Raw genomic sequence first — 18,391 nt, 5'->3', positions numbered from 1 at the left:
CAGTCTGTAAAACATAATTTCTAGAGAATATTTTGAATTTTTTTCTGACCCATTTTCTATATTCATCAAAATCTAAGTGGAAAGGCAAAACTATCCAGCCATGGCAACAGAAGCCACTGGCTATTGGCCTACTGAAGTAGAGGCTTCATGGACTTTACAGTTTTTATCTAGAATTCATCCAAACTACACATATATTCCCTCTCTCTCTCTTTCTCTATCTCACCTTGGGGGTAAGGATATGGGAAGAAACTATGAGGTTAATTTCAAATAAAAACAGTAAAAGCTAAATGTAGAAAACTGTGTCTGGTTAGCAACCAATTTTAATATTTTTTTAATAAACAGTTTGTTGCACACAGGTTCTTTTAAAAAATCATTACTGATGAGTTTAAAGCAATTTGTAGATAAAATTCTCACTCTTTTCAAGACTCTTTACACTCCGGGATCTGTATTTTCTTTCTCTCATTCTTATTTTGATTTTCTTCAACATCAAGGCATTACGCTTTACTGACTCTCTCATCTGAATAAGATGTGGATTGCTGAGTAAGACCTTTTGATTTTCTGGATTTTACTTTTTGAGTGGGTTTGGAAGTACTAATAACACTGGAGATGCTAGCTGGCTTTCCAACTTTTAATCTTCAGTATAAACAATTTAAGCTAAGTTTTCCAAAATTAATATTAATTTAAACCATCTGTCCACCATCTGCTAACGTGAGATGCAAAACCAGAGTTTCTTTGTAATCTTTAATAAGACAGTTAGGAAAACACATATACATTCATAAAATGAATTTAAATTTCTTAACAAAGGAAATTTGAAAAGTTATTCTAAAGGCCATGGATTCTTGAGCAAAAATAACTTTTGTTCCAGTGTGGTTTTATGTAAATGAATGCCACGTGTCAACAGGCAAGTTGCCTAGTTCACAAAGATCACAAGATAGAAACAATATCCTTTGCTGTGTTTTCAGAAGGGAGAAGAAAGCTATCAGCAGCTGATGGGATACATTGATTTAAAGAATTTCAGAGTTTGCATTCGTCTAAAATATAAATGTGAAAACGAGGCTCACTTCTGCAAAAAAGTATACGTATATATAAAACCATCCTTTTGAGCAGTAAATTTGAAATGGGGTCAAAATTTTTAATGTATTCTTTACCAATAATTTCATTGTCTTCCTTTTTTAGGAGCTGGCTGGGCCTTAAGATATTAACCCCAGCATTCCTGAATAACCTGCATACGATGGTTTACTAACTCAACAGCCTTTTCACTTCCTTCAAAATTACTTCTTTTAGGAAGGTGAAGCTACGTGATGCCAAGTATGTCACTAAATGTTAAAAAAAAAAACCACATCATTCACTTTGATGTCTTATACACAAGAAGTTTGACATCTGGGTCATTATAACCTGAATTTTGATGCTTTCATTTCAGATATTTGGTGCAGAAACACATGCAAGAGAATTCAGAACAACTATTTGACTATTTGAAATAGAAATGCCCAGTCAAGAAATATGAGATAAATTGGAATTTTAAAGAAATTTTCCATAACTATAACCTTTTGATCTCCATGTTTAGCTGGCTCTTCAATAGACGTTTTTTCAATGTCAAGCTGAAAATATTCACTGGAAGAGTGGACTGTGAACCAACTTTTTATTTTATGAGGATGACCACGTTATCCTCCCCCTCTTATCAGCGAGATTTCGCTAGCTGTTGACAGTGATGTACAGTGGTGCTTCGCTGGGGTGACATCTAGGGAAAACGATTCCGCTGCACCACCACACAAAACCAATTAGAGAACTATTTTCTGCGACAGGTCACGAATTTACGTGGTTTCTCATGAAAAGATGTACCTTTTAATTTCTTTATTAAGATGACATCCACGTCCCTTGAGACTTTTGGGGATGACAATCATTTGCTCATCACGCAAGAAACATACACGCACTGAACTCACATCATGGGACAACGGTGGGAGACGCTGTTCCTCATTCACATTTTCCAAATGAGCTATTTTGCAAACTGATCATTAGAACCACATACATAATAAGGATTTTTGACAGGAATTTATTCAAACTCTAGGAAGAAGCTAAAGGGAAGTAGCAGTTCGTATTCAACTATGGCTGTCTACTGTTGAGTTTAAAAAGATAGCCATGGCCAAATTATTTAGACATGAGAAATTCAGCAAGCTTCTCAGTATCTAAGATGAAGATAACAAGTGAAACTGGTTTTCTGTTTGTTTTCTTTTTTCTTCTTTAACATCTTTATTGGAGTATAATTGCTTTACAATGGTGTGTTAGTTTCTGCTTTATAACAAAGTGAATCAGCTATACATATACATATATCCCCATATCTCCTCCCTCTTGCGTCTCCCTCCCACCCCCCCCATCCCACCCCTCTAGGTGGTCACAAAGCACCGAGCTGATCTCCCTGTGCTATGCAGCTGCTTCCCACTAGCTATCTATTTTACGTTTGGTAGTATCTATAAGTCCAGGCCACTCTCTCACTTCGTCCCAGCTTACACTTCCCCCTCCCCGTGTCCCCAAGTCCATTCTCTACGTCTGTGTCTTTACTCTTGTCCTGCCCCTAGGTTTTTCAGAACCTTTTTTTTTTTTAGATTCCATACATATGTGTTAGCATACGGTATTTGTTTTTCTCTTTCTGACCTACTTCACTTTGTATGACAGACTCTAGATCCATCCACCTTACTACAAATAACTCAATTTCGCTTCTTTTTATGGCTGAGTAATATTCCATTGTATATATGTGCCACATCTTCTTTATCCATTCATCTGTCGATGGACACTTAGCTTGCTTCCATGTCCTGGCTATTGTAAATAGAGCTGCAATGAACATTGTGGTACATGTCTCGTTTTGAATTATGGTTTTCTCAGGGTATATGCCCAGTAGTGGGATTGCTGGGTCATCCCATTCTTCTTTAGATTCTTTTCCCACATAGGTTATTACAGAATAATTAGTAGAGTTCCCTGTACTATACAGTAGGTCCTTGTTGATTATCTATTTTATATATAGTAGTGTATATATATTAATCCCAAACTCCTAATTTATTTCCCCCCAAGAGTGACTTTTTTAAGTGAAGAATACAGTTTTGTATTATGAAGCCAAAAGCTCACTTAGAATAGAAGCCCCAGCTATGGCCTTGATTTGTATTATAGTAAGTATTTCATCAGCTCTAAGGTACTGGGAATTTCCTTATCAAATATTTATTGTGAATCAATCAGTGCTGAGCTCTGAACTAAATGTTGGCAGTGAAGAAGTTAGAAAATAATGAAGGGAAATAGACAAGTGAATTAGCAATACACTCACAATTTATTAAATGCCATGACAGAAGTTATACTAGGAGTAATTGGAGCCTGGAGAAGAGGCATCAAACATACCATGGGGACGGAAATGGTCAGTGAAGGATTTGGGGAGGAAGTGATATGTGACGATGGCCTCAAAAGATGTATCCACGTCAGTCATCTTTCAAGGATGACTGAGAAACAGAAGAACAGCATTCTGACAGAAAGAACCACAACAGAAAAAAGCAGCACAAAAGGACATGGTATATGAGGAGGAAATTCCAACAATTTGCTGTGTTAATGGTGCATTATAGTAGCAAGAGACGGGGCTGGAGAGGTAGGAGGAGCCTTGACCCTGAAGAGCCTCATGAGGATCACCACATACACTACAATGTCTCTGTTTCTAAGACACGTGATTTTTTTTCCATTTCATTCTTCTGAAATCAGAGTGCACATAATTACTGTTGGAAGAGACTTGCCAGTTGCCAGCCAAGGGAGTAAGATGCAATGAAACAAATACTACCTATTCCTGTGAGAAACTGACCATGCTGACCATTTCATCCAGTTGGATCATTTTTTTCCTCCCAATGACATGGAAATAGTAGCACAAAAGTGAAGTTGCTCTACGTACAAAAGGTTGCTTCAGATACTTGGCAACATAATTACAGTACGAAGAAATTATCTAAATTCTTTAGGAATAGAACATAAAATTCCAAGGACTGTTAGAGAAAGATAAAGGGGGTTGAGCAGAGAAAGAGGCACGTGTAAATATGACCCAGATAAGGAATGCTCAGTATCGGTGGAAGACCCAGGAGGTACAGAGTCAAGACAGTGAAGGAACAGAGTGTTTTGAGAAGGAATGAGGGATCAGCTTTGTCCACCAGATAGAGAGGTCCAGGCAGGTGATGGCCCATTAATGACCTCAGCAAGGCAGAAAGTTGGTTACAGCTAGGAGGTCTCTGGGAGCTAAACAACCGGGGGCAGCAAAGGTAGGTAACTCTCTTTAAAAATCTAGATGCAAAAGAGAAAAAACAGAAGTGAAAAGTTAACTAGAAGGAAAATACAGGAAAGATTAAGCATGGTTAGAAGCTTAGGGTAAGGACCCAAGAGAGAAAATAATGAAGATACATATATGGGAGGAAGAAATAATGTAATGCCAACCCAGAGGAGACAGTAAGGGTCACGGGGACAGGTAAAGGGATTGTCTTGAACATTCTCTGAAACTGGAGCAGAGGTGGTAAGGATAACTGTGAAACATTTGATAGATACGTGGGGATCTGAGTGAGAGCATACCTGATGTCTTCAATTTTCTTGGGAAGGAAAGTGAACTGTGTTACAGAGACCAGTAAGAGGTGGAGAGCTAGAACACAGCTTTCCTGCCCTCCACCTGCACACCCAACCAGAAGTCAGAGGGCAAAGGCGTGGAGATGATCTACTGTGTAGAGATTAGCCTTCCGGGACAGGGCAGACACAAGTGAAGAAAAGGAATGCCTAGCCCAGGTGATAAGCTGACGTGGAAGACTGTAGCAAACATGGCCACGATAAACTTCTTCTCTCTTTCTACATGGGCTCCTTTGCAATGTGACTCTGCCACTCTGCCCAGGAAGAAGTGGAAATCTCTTTTCCTAGCCTTGAACCTGGGTTGGCCCGTGACTTGCTTGTACTAAGTCTGGAAGTGAGGTTCTGTAACATGTGAGCCAAGGCCTCAGGAGGCCTTACAGATTTTCCTCTCACCCTCTTGAAATACTAGCTGCCACATAAGGACATCTTCTTGAGGACAAAACATCATGTGGAGAAGGAGGCCCAGCCAGGCATGTGATGAGGCCACCTTGGGCCATTTAAGCCCCAGTCAATCAGCCAGATGACTCAAGCCACACAGGTGACCCGGGCCAGACCAGCTGTTGTTTTGAGGCATGACATTTGGGAGAGGTTTGTTAAGTGGCCAGAGATATAGCTGCTACAGCTGGAGACCATGGGCCTTCAAGGAGGATGAGCTGAGCACATTCCCGCTTCTCAGCGCCCGGTGATGTTGGGTTACGTAGTGATGCTGCTGTGTGCTTTTTCCTTGTTTTGTAAACATTTTATTGAAGTTAGAACCATAACAGATATATTTGTTTTCACCAGCAGGATTATTACTTTATTTACATCTGTGCTAATGAAAGCTGTGGAACATTCCTAGACCCACACTGCTCTCTGTGCACTGAACCATAACAAATACTTTTAAATTAAAAATATATTCTAGATCCATGGCTGTTAGGGGCTCAGGGGGAGGGGAAGAGGAATGAATATGTGGAACACAGGGGATTTTTTTAGACCAGTGAAACTATTCTGTGTGATACTGTAATGGAAGATACCCGACATGTTGCATTGGTTAAAACCCAAGGAACTGGACAACGCAAAGAGTGGGCTCTAGTGTAAACCAGACTTTTTTTAAAAAATAAATTTATTTATTTTATTTATTTATTTTTGGCTGCGTTGGGTCTTTGTTGCTGTGGGCGGGATTTCTCTAGTTGCGGCGAGCGGGGGCTGCTCTGTTGCGGTGCACGGGCTTCTCACTGCAGTGGCTTCTCTTGTTGCAGAGCATGGGCTCTAGGCACGCGGGCTTCAGTAGTTGTGGCATGTGGGCTCAGTAGTTGTGTCTCTCGGGCTCTAGAGCGCAGGCTCAGTAGTTGTGGTGCACGGGCTTAGTTGCTCTGTGGCATGTGGGATCTTCCTGGACCAGGGCTCGAACCCGTGTCCCCTGCATTGGCAGGAGGATTCTCAACCACTGCCCCACCAGGGAAGCCCTTAAACCACAGATTTTTTTTTTTTTTTTTGCGGTACGTGGGCCTCTCACTGTTGTGGCCTCTCCCGTTGTGGAGCACAGGCTCCGGACGCGCAGGCTTAGCGGCCATGGCTCACGGGCCCAGCTGCTCCGCGGCATGTGGGATCTTCCCGGACCGGGGCATGAACCCGTGTCCCCTGCATCGGCAGGCGGACTCTCAACCACTGCGCCACCAGGGAAGCCCAAACCACAGACTTTTAATGTTGTATCCATACTGGCTCATCAGTTGCAACAAATGTGCCACACTAATATAAGATGTTCATAACAGGGGGAATTATGATCAGGGGAAAGAGGAGATATATGGGAACTGTCTGTACTGTCTGATCAGTTTTCTGTACACCTAAAACTGCTCTACAAAATCAAGTCCGTTAACGTATTCTAGCTTTTCAAGAAACAATTCTTAAAGGTAAGCTACACTAAACCAAACGACAGGTGATACCAGGAGAGCGGGGTTCCCTAGGGACCCTCAAGAGAATTCTATAATTTGTTTTTTAATGTGAGGATTACTGTACTCAAAAACATAGTTTTCTTTTGTAGTAGCCTACAAATAAAACAATAATGTACAAATATTCCATATTTTGCCTGGAGAAAAATATAACAACATTAAAGAACAAGTGAGAAATTATGATACAAGTAAGGAACTTATTGTGCCACTTACCCCCAACTTAAGTGCCACTTACCCCCAAGGAAAAGAGTGAAAACGTCACCATACTGCTTTTGAAGAGTAGTCATGAAACCTAGGGGATCTTTTTGTAATTTCAGGGCTTCTCCAAAGTAAGGAAGCCAGCCTTTTATCAATGGAGGTTCACCAGGTCTCCTATAGAAAAAAAAAAAAAGGAGAGAAATGAAATCATTCTTATTGTATTAATACCTGTGGGTCATTAATCCAGTCTAGAAGTAGACTGGATGAATTGTACAGTTTTTTTTCAGTTCTTTTATTCAATGATTCATATATAATCATCAACATGTATTTATTGAGCCCCTCCAGTGTGTGTGGCTCTGAGGCAGACAGTTCAATTTACAATTTTTGGCGAGCAACTTTTGTGAGAAATTGTGTCTTGTGAGGCCCAAATGGTTGGCTGAAATGACAGACACATTCAGTAAACATTTTGTGTTTGAGCACTCTTGCTGTGCTCTGGGGGTTAGATGTCAGGTAGTTTAGTTGCCAAAGTAAAGCTCTTTGCTGTCAGATTTCAACTAGACTGGAATTACATAATTAGAAAAGGGGAGATTATTAATCTTGAAAAATCTTTTATGCTGTTGAGAACAAGAACTTCAACATTATTTCCATGAAGGGTGTTTTGTTATATTCTTTTATGAAGATTTTTATTCAAACTACAAATAAATAGGAATATTTGTTAAATTTTACAAGATAGCTCTTTTTAACATATGAAGTGTGTTCAGTGAAACACTGAAATACTGTGAATTAAAAACCAAGTTTCTTCTTTTTTGACCTATAATCCTAGCAAAACTGGACTTCAAAATTTCTTCCTTGGGACTTCCCCGGTGGCGCAGTGGTTAAGAATCCGCCTTCCAATGTAGGGGACATGGGTTCGAGCCCCGGTCCGGGAAGATCCCACATGCCGCAGAGCAGCTAAGCCTGTGCACCACAACTACTGAGCCTGTGCTCTAGAGCCCGTGCTCCGCAACAAGAGACGCCACCGCAATGAGAAGCCCGTGCACCGCAACCAAGAGTAGCCCCCGCTCGCCACAGCTAGAAAAAGCCTGAGTGCAGCAACGAAGACCCAACGCAGCCAAAAAATAAAATAAAATATTTCTTCCTAGTCATTTATTTGGTGAACTCAATCTGATTTAAAGTTTAAAAAAAGATCCAAAGCCATTTTATCCTAGAAGGGATTAAAACAAATATTCAAGAGAACTCTGATGATACTCTATCCCATCTGTGAAGATGACTTATACTACACACAGTACAACCCATTTTGATTAATCACAAGATATTACAAGCTCAGATCTAATCAAAGATCAAGATTATGTTCATACTCAGCATGGAATTCTATGTAGCTAGATTAGCCCTATCAGAAGCTTCTATTTTCCCACAACCCAACATGGTAGAATTAAAGTTAAAAGAAAAAAAAAAAAAGAAATATCAGACTTTTCAGGGGAAAAATAAACTGAAACAAAATAAATCCAAGGTGTGCTAGAAATAAAGGAAATCAGTATCAAAACTTTGCTTTCTGTTTTTAGAGGACAGTTTATCTTTATACTAATTTACAAAATATATGCTGTTGTTTAAATACATATACTTAGAATAGGAAGACAGGAAACATTGCATAGAAATGTGCATCTTATTCTTCACCCCACTCCCCATGATTTTCTTGAATGTAACTTGAGCAATGAAGACTTGCTTTTTTGAGAAATATACAAGGGTACCAAGAAAACACTGCAACAGTTAATTTTAGGTCCAAAGATTGATAAACGAGAAAAGACTGCACATGCGACTGGAGAGTAGATCCCCAGCCATAGCATGAAGGCTCTTCACCAATGACTCTTCCAAAATCTGCAAGCGATCTGGTTCACAAAATTTCCTTTCAAGATATGAACTCTCTTCCGTGGCCTACTTATACTGTTTTGTTTAATGTTACTTGAATGTTGCATTGTGACAAAGATTTTGAAAGGCTTTTTGTCATATCATTATTTAATGCAACTCATTTCATCCTCTGTGCTCTGTCACGCAGTCCAAAGTTGTATTCTTCACGGGGTTTCCGAGGGGGTAAAAGATGGAGCTCAGAAATCCAGGGGAATATGAACTTAACATTCAAAGTGAGGGAAACACATTAGGAAACCATTTTATTGTTACAAAGATGAAAGGGTCATCATTCCTTTCAGCTGTGCTCATTCTGGCAGAAATAAGCCTCAAACTATTAAACACCATGTCACAGCTGTGCATATTTTCAGGAAAAAATATAGTACTAGTTCAACTTACGACCCATCGAAGACAAATAACAGAAATCTGTCTTCATCAGTGTATTTGTAAAAATTATTTAGGGAGGAAAGACATCACCATAATGAACCAGAAAGGCCTGCTGACACCTGGCACAGCACAAATACTGCTATTTGTCTCTCTCATGCTCTGTGACTTTGAAAATGAAATACTGAGTGCTCACTGCTGAGTGAAGGGATAGGATGCTTAACACTTATTGGTGGTGCTCCAGTTCCAAAGCTTAAGAGAAGCAGGTCATGAAACAATGGAGGGTAACTAAAAAACTCCCCCCAAATCAATGGTCCACATCCCTCTTTTTCCTACTCAAACAATATACACTTCCTCAAATATCCTCTTCACTATTTAACAGACCACAAGGACATATCCTGTAAATTATACAAATTAAAGCTTACAAAGGTTCTCAATGATTAAACCCATGTTCTATGCATAGACCACTGCATCACTGCTCGCAAGGTCTTCCTTACAAGTTGTAGGACACATCTTAAACTTTATGCAACGTGTCAAGTACGGTCCAAACTTGTCTGGAAGCAAAAAGTGGAGAAGAATCTAAATACATAAGATAGCTATAAAATATAAAAGACATTTTAGACATTTTCCTTTGGTGAAAAAGAAGCACATAAAATTTAAGAGTGGACCAACACAGAATACTTGGTTTCCAATGACATATGAAGTTTGTCTTTCTGCTACACCTTGAGTTTAATAAACAGGTAGAAGATCTGACCTGTCACACATTGTTCCCCTAGACATTTAAAGGCCAACACTTTCCAAAGCAATCTATACTTGTCAAAGTAATTTCTTTTCCATTTTTCCCATGATCATTCTAGGCTAGGAATCCCAGTTATTGAAATAACCTCCTAAGCAAGTAGGGAGCAACCTTAATACATGCACAGCAATCCAGGAAAAATAAAATTACGTGTTGATTAAAAATTGATAAAGACTTAATATATTCGTATCAGGTCACCTAATATCTGCAATGTTACCTTAATAATTTTTTAATTTTTCCTAATTAATAAAGATTTTCTTTGTGTGGGTGGTTAAAATTTCAGAAACTACACAACTGAAGGGCGTTGCAGTAACCGAAGATAACACTGACCTTTGGAACAAACTTTGCTGTTGAGCGAGGCACTTTTTTTTTTTTTTTGGTACACGGGCCTCTCACTGTTGTGGCCTCTCCCGTTGCAGAGCACAGGCTCCGGACGCGCAGGATCAGCGGCCGTGGCTCACGGACGCGGCATGTGGGATCTTCCTGGACTGGGGCACGAACCCGTGTCCCCTGCATCAGCAGGCGGACTCTCAACCACTGCGCCACCAGGGAAGCCCCAGCAAGGCACTTTTGAAGCTGCTCTGTTTTATGCTTCCTTGACTTACTCTGGAAGCTACTTGACTGGAAATGTCATTCGCCTTATAGTGTCTCTTAGAACTGTATTCTAGAAACATCCTCTATTCCTCCACTATGTTTTGGCTCCAGTGGGGGCACCGGGATGCCTAGAAATGTTCCCACAACTCTGGAGAGTTAAGGATCCACATGCTCTTCAGGATACTGGTGAGAGGGAGCCTCACCGCAGGGCTGTGGATGGAAGGTCCCTGAGGAGGAGTGTATGGAGGAGTGTCTGAGCCTTGGCGTCCTAGCAGCCTCAGCAAGTGCCCAGGTGCAGCAATAGACACCCATGCTTTGCTCTCTCTGGAAACCAGGTGAGGGACAGCCAACTGGAGCACTTCAGTAAGGGATACAAAGGGGGAGGACCACTCCCCAAACCCTAGCCAGGAGGCACCCCCAGGAAGCAAAGACGAACAGCATGAACATCTGTACAACAGGACTCACCAGATCAACAGAAAGGAAGGGGAAGAGAGAATCCCAAATCTCATTTAATCTTTGTATAAAAGAGACCCAGTTTTAAACAAGAAGTGACTGAGCAACTTCTCAGTGCAAATATTCAGTGTTTTCTGCCATCAGCAGAAATAGGGGCTTGGAAATTTGAGTTCAGTTATAAAGAATTAAAGTTACATTTCTGCACATCTGACTTGTCCTGGGAAATTTTAAATCCCAATGCTAGCTATGTGTAGATAGATGCTCAGTTTCTTCCCCTGAATGAGAATAATAATATTCAATTTAGAGATTTACCAATCAGGCTGAGATAGAGTATTTGAAAGTAGCTGGTACACAGAGCCGGGTTAGTTTTCTTGTTATTTGTATATTGCAAGCAGTGCCTGGAAGTGGTTTTGCTCAGCCTGGACTCTTTGGTTTGTCAACCCTCCCTGCTTATCTATACCTTTCATGGAGCTGCTCAGGGTTGAAGCATGGACTTCCCTATCCTTCCAATCACTGGCTAAATGAAGTTGTTAAACGCCCAGATATACAAAGACTCAATAACTTCAGGTGAACAGGCCCGAAGTCTCTGCAAAGAGCTGACTTTCTCAAGGAAAGAATGATCATTATTCAGAACAGCTTCACCAGGTGTGTGTCTGTTTATGATGAGGTTCTCTGGACGTGACCTGGTCCAAGAGTTAATGAAATGTCTCTGCATAAGATGCAAACAGGAATTTGGGGGGTGGGCATTAAGGAGAAAGAGAAAGAAAGGAAGTGGAAGGACAGGGAAAAACTAGTCAGGCCACATCATGCTAAGCTGGGACTCTGGGAAGGACCATGGCAGGATGCACGGCATGGCAGGGTAGGCTGCTTCCAGGAACAGGTGTGACCAATCTTCAACTCTAGGAAGTTGTTTGCTGGCCTGGGAGCCACATGGCCTTTTTCATCTGCAAACATTCATTATGAGTCTGTTGGACACACCACATAAACTTGTGTCAATGGCAGGTGAAAAAGTTGAGGAGTTAGGGCAGCGTCGGGCTGAGGGACTCTACTGGGTGGGGGGAAAGGGTCAAGTGCATGTGCAGGAGGCAAACACAGTGGGAAGGTTGTGAGCCAGAGAGCACCAGCTCCTCCTCCTGCTTTGCAAAGAACCCTTTGGGTATTAAAAGGAGAATGAAAACCCAAGCTGCAGGCTGGAAGAACAATCTTTGCAAAACACACTTCTAATAAAGGACCAGTATCCCACATGTACAAAGAACCCTGAAAACTCAACAATAAGAAAAAAAATTTTAAATGGGCAAAAGGTTTGAACAGACATCATATCAAGGAAGATATGCAGATGGAAACTAAGCATATGAAATGCTCCACATTGTATGATATCAGGGAACTGCAACTTGAAACAACAATGAGATGGCTAAACTCAAAACATGGACAGCCCCAAATCCAGACATGGATGTGGAGCCACAGGAACTCTCCTTGTTGGTGGGAACGTAAAATGGTACAGCCACTTGGGAAGACGGTTGACTGTTTCTTGTAAAACTAAACATGATACCATACAGCCCGGCAATTATGATACTTGGTATTTACCCAAGTGAGTTGAAATTTTGTGTCTACACAAAAAACCTGCACGCAAATGTTTTCAGCAGATTTTTCATAACTGCCAAAACTTGAGAGCAATAAAGATGTCCTTTTTTTTTAATAATCCAATTTTAAAAACTTTATTTATTTATGGCTGTGCTGGGTCTTCGTTGCTGCACACGGGCTTTCTCTAGTTCTGGCGAGCGGGGGCTACTCTTCGCCGTGGTGCATGGGCTTCTCATTGCAGTGGCTTCTCTTGCTGCGGAGCATGGGCTCTAGGTGCCTTGCTTCAGTAGTTGCGGCACGCGGGCTCAGTAGTTGCGGTGCGTGGGCTCAGTAGTTGCAGCATGTGGGCTCGGTAGTTGTGGTGTACGGGCTTAGTTGCTCCTTGGCATGTGGAATCTTCCCGGACCAGGGATCGACCTGGAGTCCCCTGCAGTGGCAGGTGGATTCTTAACCACTGTGCCACCAGGGAAGTCCCAAGATGTCTTTAAACTGGTGAATGAATAAGCAAACTTCTATATAAGTCCACGTAGTGGAATATTATTTAGCTATAAAATGAAATAGCTATCATGTCCTAACAAGACTTGGAGGAATCTTAACTACATATTGCTAAGTGAAAGGAGCCAATCTGAAAAGGCTACATACATTATGATTACAATCATATGAACTGGAAACAGTAAAACTATGGGGATCGTTAAAAGATCAGTAGCTGCAAGTTGTTAGGGGAGAAGGAAAGCAGAATGAACAGGTTGAACACAGGATCTTTAGGGCAGTAAAACTATTCTATATGTCACTGTAATGGTGGATACATGTCATTATACATTTGTCAAAACCCACATAATGTACAACACAAAAAGTGAACCCCAATGTAAACTTTACGACTCTAGTGAATAGTAACGAATTAATGTTGAGTCAATTGTAACAAATGTACACACTGAGGCAAGATGTTAAGAAGATGGAAAACTATGTTGTTGGGAGGGTCAGGAGGAGGTGTGGGGAACTCTGCAATTTCCTCTCATTTTTTTGTAAACCTTAAACTGCTGTAAAAAAGAAAGCATATATATAATGAATTTTAAGCAGGAAACATAGATCAGTTTCCATTTTTTTAAAAAAGTTAAAGAGATTTTTACAAAAGACAGGCAATTCTACATTTTAGGATTGGTCAGTATGTAAACTGGTACAATCTGCAACTTTTTCTTTTTTTTTTTTACGAGTGAAGAGTTCTAGACACCAAAAAGTGAGAACATCTACTGGGGATGGTCCTCAACCATGTTAGGTCCATTTCTTGCTATGACCTCACAAGGAGCCATTGTAATGGAATTCCAAGCACCTATTTAAGACCCTGCCTGGACTAAGTTTTTTTGTATCTTTTAGCTCAGGAAGCTGTTTTTCAGTGACCTGAGGGACTTTGACCACAGTTAGTTTCTTCCTTGGCATTGCAGGGTTTCTGACTGTTTTGTTTGCTATTATTTTTTTTCACTTTTCCTTTACTCTTTTTGATTTTTCTCATTTTTTTAAAATTTCTTTTTCTCATTTGTCTTTTTTCTCTATACTGTTTTTCCCATTTTTTTCTCACTTCAGAAAGTCTGTTTGTTAATATCTGTTGTTTGTTTATCGTCATTTTTGTCTGGCCCTGTGCTTTGGTTCTATTATAAAGATCAGTTTTTCAGGTGGGCTTTGGAGGTGATTTTCTTTTGAGGTGATTTGGATCAAGTTCTTCACCAGCTTTTCTCAATTTTAAGCTGACCTTGGGGCACTTTGTCTATGCAGTAAAGGGCAACCTGCTGCAAGGCCTCTTGCCTGCCAAGGAGAAGGGTGAGACCCACGCGGGCAACGACCACCGACACGTATACCTTCACCAAGGTGAGGTGGCCCCGGCACATCCTGACTGGGAGACAGGTGGCCGTGAAGGTCATTAACAAGAGCCAGCAGAACTCCTCGGGGCTCCAGAGACGATCCCACAAAGTCAAGATAATGAAGGCCTTGGGTCACCCCAACACGACGAAATTATATGAAGTGACGGAGACGGAGGAAACACTCTATCTTGTCGTGGAGTATGCTGGCGAAGGTGAGATGTTCCGTTACCTGGTGGATCATGGCAGCATGAAAGAGAAAGAGGCTCCAGGCAAATTCTGGCAAAGAATGTCCACGGTACAGTATTGCAGCCAGAAAATCCACCCTGGGTGCTGACCTGAACGTCAAGGTTGCAGACCTTGGCTTCAGCCACGAATTCACCTTTGGCAGTAAGTGGGATACCCTGTGTGCCAGCCCCCCGCCCCCTTGTGCCGTCAAGGCCAGAAGTAAGATGGCCTCACAGTGGATGTGGGGAGCCTGAGTCATCCTATAAATACACTGGCCACTGATCCCTGCCTTTTGATGGACAGAGCTTAAAGGAACAGGAGGAACAGGTACTGAGTGGAATCCACCATATTTCCTTCTACTTGTCCACTGAATGTGAAAACCTGCTCAAGAAATTTCTCACCCTCAATTCCAGCAAGGGAGGCACTTTTTAGAGCAAATCACGGAAGTTCCCTGGATGCCTGCAGCTCAAGAAGGGGAAGAGCTAAATTGTATGGAGCGACTCCCTGACTACAAAGTCCCTGGTGGGCTGAGCTGGTGGCGTCCACGACTCCACCTTGTGAAGAAGGGTGAGCGGCAATGACACGATGTGAAGGTCTCCGCCCTGAGTCCTTATCCACAGACAGAGACACTCACCTCAGAGTCCACCAATACTTATTTGTCAGAGAAATTTGTTCACAGGACACCTTTAAGTGAATAAAGCAGTTAAGTAACCACAGGCACAACAGAATAATATTATTTTCCTTAAAGAAAATATGGGAATAGAAATGCAAAGACTCCAGTATGCTTTAAGATGTTAATGGTCATTACTTTGGGGTGGTGAAATTATAGGGGTTTGGCCCTCTGGTCATCTGACCTGCATGACAAAAACATACTGATTTTGAAGATTATTTGTCATTGATTTTGTAGGATGTCTCTCAACCTGGGTTGTCTGATGTTTTCGCATGATTAGACTGAGGTTGTTAACATTTTTGGAAAGAATCTCACCGAAGTGTGCCCTTCTCAGTGTATTGTGTGGAAATTTAAAGAAGATGCTATTTTAGTGTGAACACGAAAGGCAGGTACAGAGAGCACTGTGTTCTAAAAAGCAGTCGATGGCAAAAGCTCTACAAATCAATCAAACGCTGATTCTAAAACTGAGCGCACCGTTTCCGAGGTTGGGGAGTGGGGCAGCAGCCTGAGGTCCACCCTGAGGATGCGCACACCCCATGCCACAAACGACCACACCCCATAAAGGAAGAGCAGACCCTGGGGGTCAGACTCTGTAACTGTACAAAGCATGGACACACTGTGCCACCCGGATCCCCCATTACTTTTTCCAGGGTCCAGGCAACCTGCCAATGGGGCAGGCACCGTTGGTTTCCGTGACAGCCGCGGGAGGGCGGGGTGCTCGTCACAACTGGGGTTGCAGCTGCTGGGCTGTGACAACCTGATAGACCCTTCAAGGCTTTGAAGGAAGAAGCCTTGCGGCACAGAGGACACTGTCTCTACCCCCCTCACAAGACTCCAGTGCATCTCATGTGCACAGTTAGGGAACAGGTTGTTTCCCCTTGTAAATGATGAATTATATATGCTTTAGGACTCCTGATTCACATGCCGTACATGTATGATCTGCTTACTATTTGTTAACTGCAAGAATCAGACCTCCTGTAATCTCTTTTCAGGATGAGCATTAATCCAACTCTGTCTAGAGAAATTATACAATTCATTACCATGAATAATCTCCACTGTACCCTGTGCTTAATCTTCATCTTTTCCCCAGTCCTATAATCTTGCAAATCCACCAGTGCTGTGTGATTGGCACCTGGTGCCTCACAAAAAAATACACGAAAAATTCCTGGATAAAAATGCCACTTTTCAGTCTATCAATGATTCTATTCTCTGCTCGTTGGTAACCTCTGTACCACTCTACGAAGATCTGTTAACTTTGGCAGAAACAAGACCTTTACTCTTGAAATGTTTTGGCTCTATCAGGATGGCAACTGACTTAAAACTTGACTTAATTTCCCAGTAGCAAAGATATTCACCATTCAAGCACTTTTGATCAAAGCATTAAATGTAATGGCAATGTAAAAGCAAGCAATGCTTAATGGTTACAAATGTCTCCATTACTGGCATGGAATCAGAGCAAAACTAATACAAACGTAACTAAATGTATCTTTACACCGTAGAGCATAACTCTTCAAGCCATATTCCAGTTGAATCTTTAACTGTCAGTTCATCTATGCAATTGTGGGATCTGAACAAAGCTTTGTCTGTATGATGTGCCTTCTAAACTCGATTCCATTAGCAGATTTATACTAATGCCTTGATCAAGTGAGTGATTTGTAGATGCTTCTTTGGCTAAGAAGCCAAACCACATCCGTGTAGGATTTTACTCTGAGAGGTCTATGATTGAGGGTTTTTTTGTTTGTTTGCTGTGAGGAATGCCCAGGTTGGTACCATGGAATAATAATGTCAAGGCATATTTTATAAAACTATAATTTAAAATTTAATTGAGTCTCAAGCAGGCTTCATAATGACCACAATACTGGAATATCATTTCTTTATAAACTTGACCTTGGGCTAAGTAGGGCATAGGTCCAGCCCTCATCTGTTCTTTTTTTTTTTTTTTTTTTGCGGTACGCGGGCCTCTCAGTGTTGTGGCCTCTCCCATTGCGGAGCACAGGCTCCGGATGCGCAGGTTCAGCGGCCATGGCTCACGGGCCCAGCCGCTCCGCGGCATGTGGGATCTTCCCGGACTGGGGCACGAACCCGCGTCCCCTGCATCGGCAGGCGGACTCTCAACCACTGCGCCACCAGGGAAGCCCCCTCATCTGTTCTTGTGTTCGCTGCTACACAATAACTCCTGATTAATCTCGCTACACTGTGTGGCTCAGATCTGGGTCTCTGCAAACTACCACCAATTTGGTGACTTTAGCCAATTTGCTTAACTTATCTGTGCCTCAGGTTCCTCATCTGTAGAATGGACATTCTACCACTGTACTTTCCTCATATGAGAATTAAGTAAGTTAGTGCATGTAAAGAACTGAAGACAATGCCTTCACATAGTAAACACTAAGTGTTAGCTGCTATCACCATCTTCACATTACTACTGGGGATTATCTAAAATATAAATATAATCACGGGTCTCTCCTTATTTCTCTTTCCTAAAAGTTTTCAATAGAGTACCAGTTTTTAAGAGATTTTTTCATTTGCTAGCATACTTCCTTTATTTGCCTGATTTGGATTTTAGTTTAGGGCTGCCATATATGATTTGGTGGTAAGGAAATGGGGCGCCAGAATCACCTTCCTACATTTTTCCGGGCTTTATGTTCTCTGAATGAACACACTCAGAAGAACAAAAGTGGCTCAGAAGAGCCCTGAATCTTAGGAGGAAGCTGGTCAAGAATGTTTAAATGGCCTAGACAATTCTAAAAGAGGGAAATCGATTCATAATGGAGAGTTATTTCAAGTCCTTAATTAAAATAGAAAACCATGCAACCGAATTTGTAATTTCTGAGATGATCAGTTGCTAATTTATTTTACAGACAGGATTTGATTGGACTCCATGGAGGAGATATCAATTCCATTAACTCATCATTTCTTACATTTGATTAAATCATTTGATTTTGAAACATTTAATAAAAAATCAGAACCCACAGTTTTGTGGAAACTAAATTATAACAGAGGACTAGCCCAGAGAGCCTTGGGAATGACAATATAGAGATCAATGCCAACAATATAGAAATGCATAGTCAAGTTATCAAATGAAATTTCATCAGTACAAGCCTATGAAGAAACCAAGTTCCAAATTCTGAAGGCCAACACTAAAATAATCAAGCCCGGCATGTCAGAACCATAGGAAGGGTAA

General features: G+C 41.4%; 1 protein-coding gene across 5 annotated transcripts in view; it reads right to left on the bottom strand.

Moving 5' to 3' along the window:
• CYP7B1 (cytochrome P450 family 7 subfamily B member 1) overlaps nt 1-18,391 on the bottom strand; it is a 185,388-nt gene that overhangs the window by 26,121 nt on the left and 140,876 nt on the right. For all 5 annotated transcript variants that reach the window (XM_067712210.1, XM_067712211.1, XM_067712214.1 and 2 more), the window contains exon 2: nt 6,790-6,926. In XM_067712210.1, the coding sequence (XP_067568311.1) occupies nt 6,790-6,926 (137 nt within the window). The remainder of the gene's footprint in view (nt 1-6,789; nt 6,927-18,391) is intronic.

This window comes from Pseudorca crassidens, chromosome 17 (genome assembly GCF_039906515.1).
Source record: "Pseudorca crassidens isolate mPseCra1 chromosome 17, mPseCra1.hap1, whole genome shotgun sequence".
NCBI classification, from domain to species: domain Eukaryota; kingdom Metazoa; phylum Chordata; class Mammalia; order Artiodactyla; family Delphinidae; genus Pseudorca; species Pseudorca crassidens.
The sequence above is the reverse complement of the archived record's forward strand: the minus strand, read 5'-3'. Positions and strand labels throughout refer to the sequence as shown.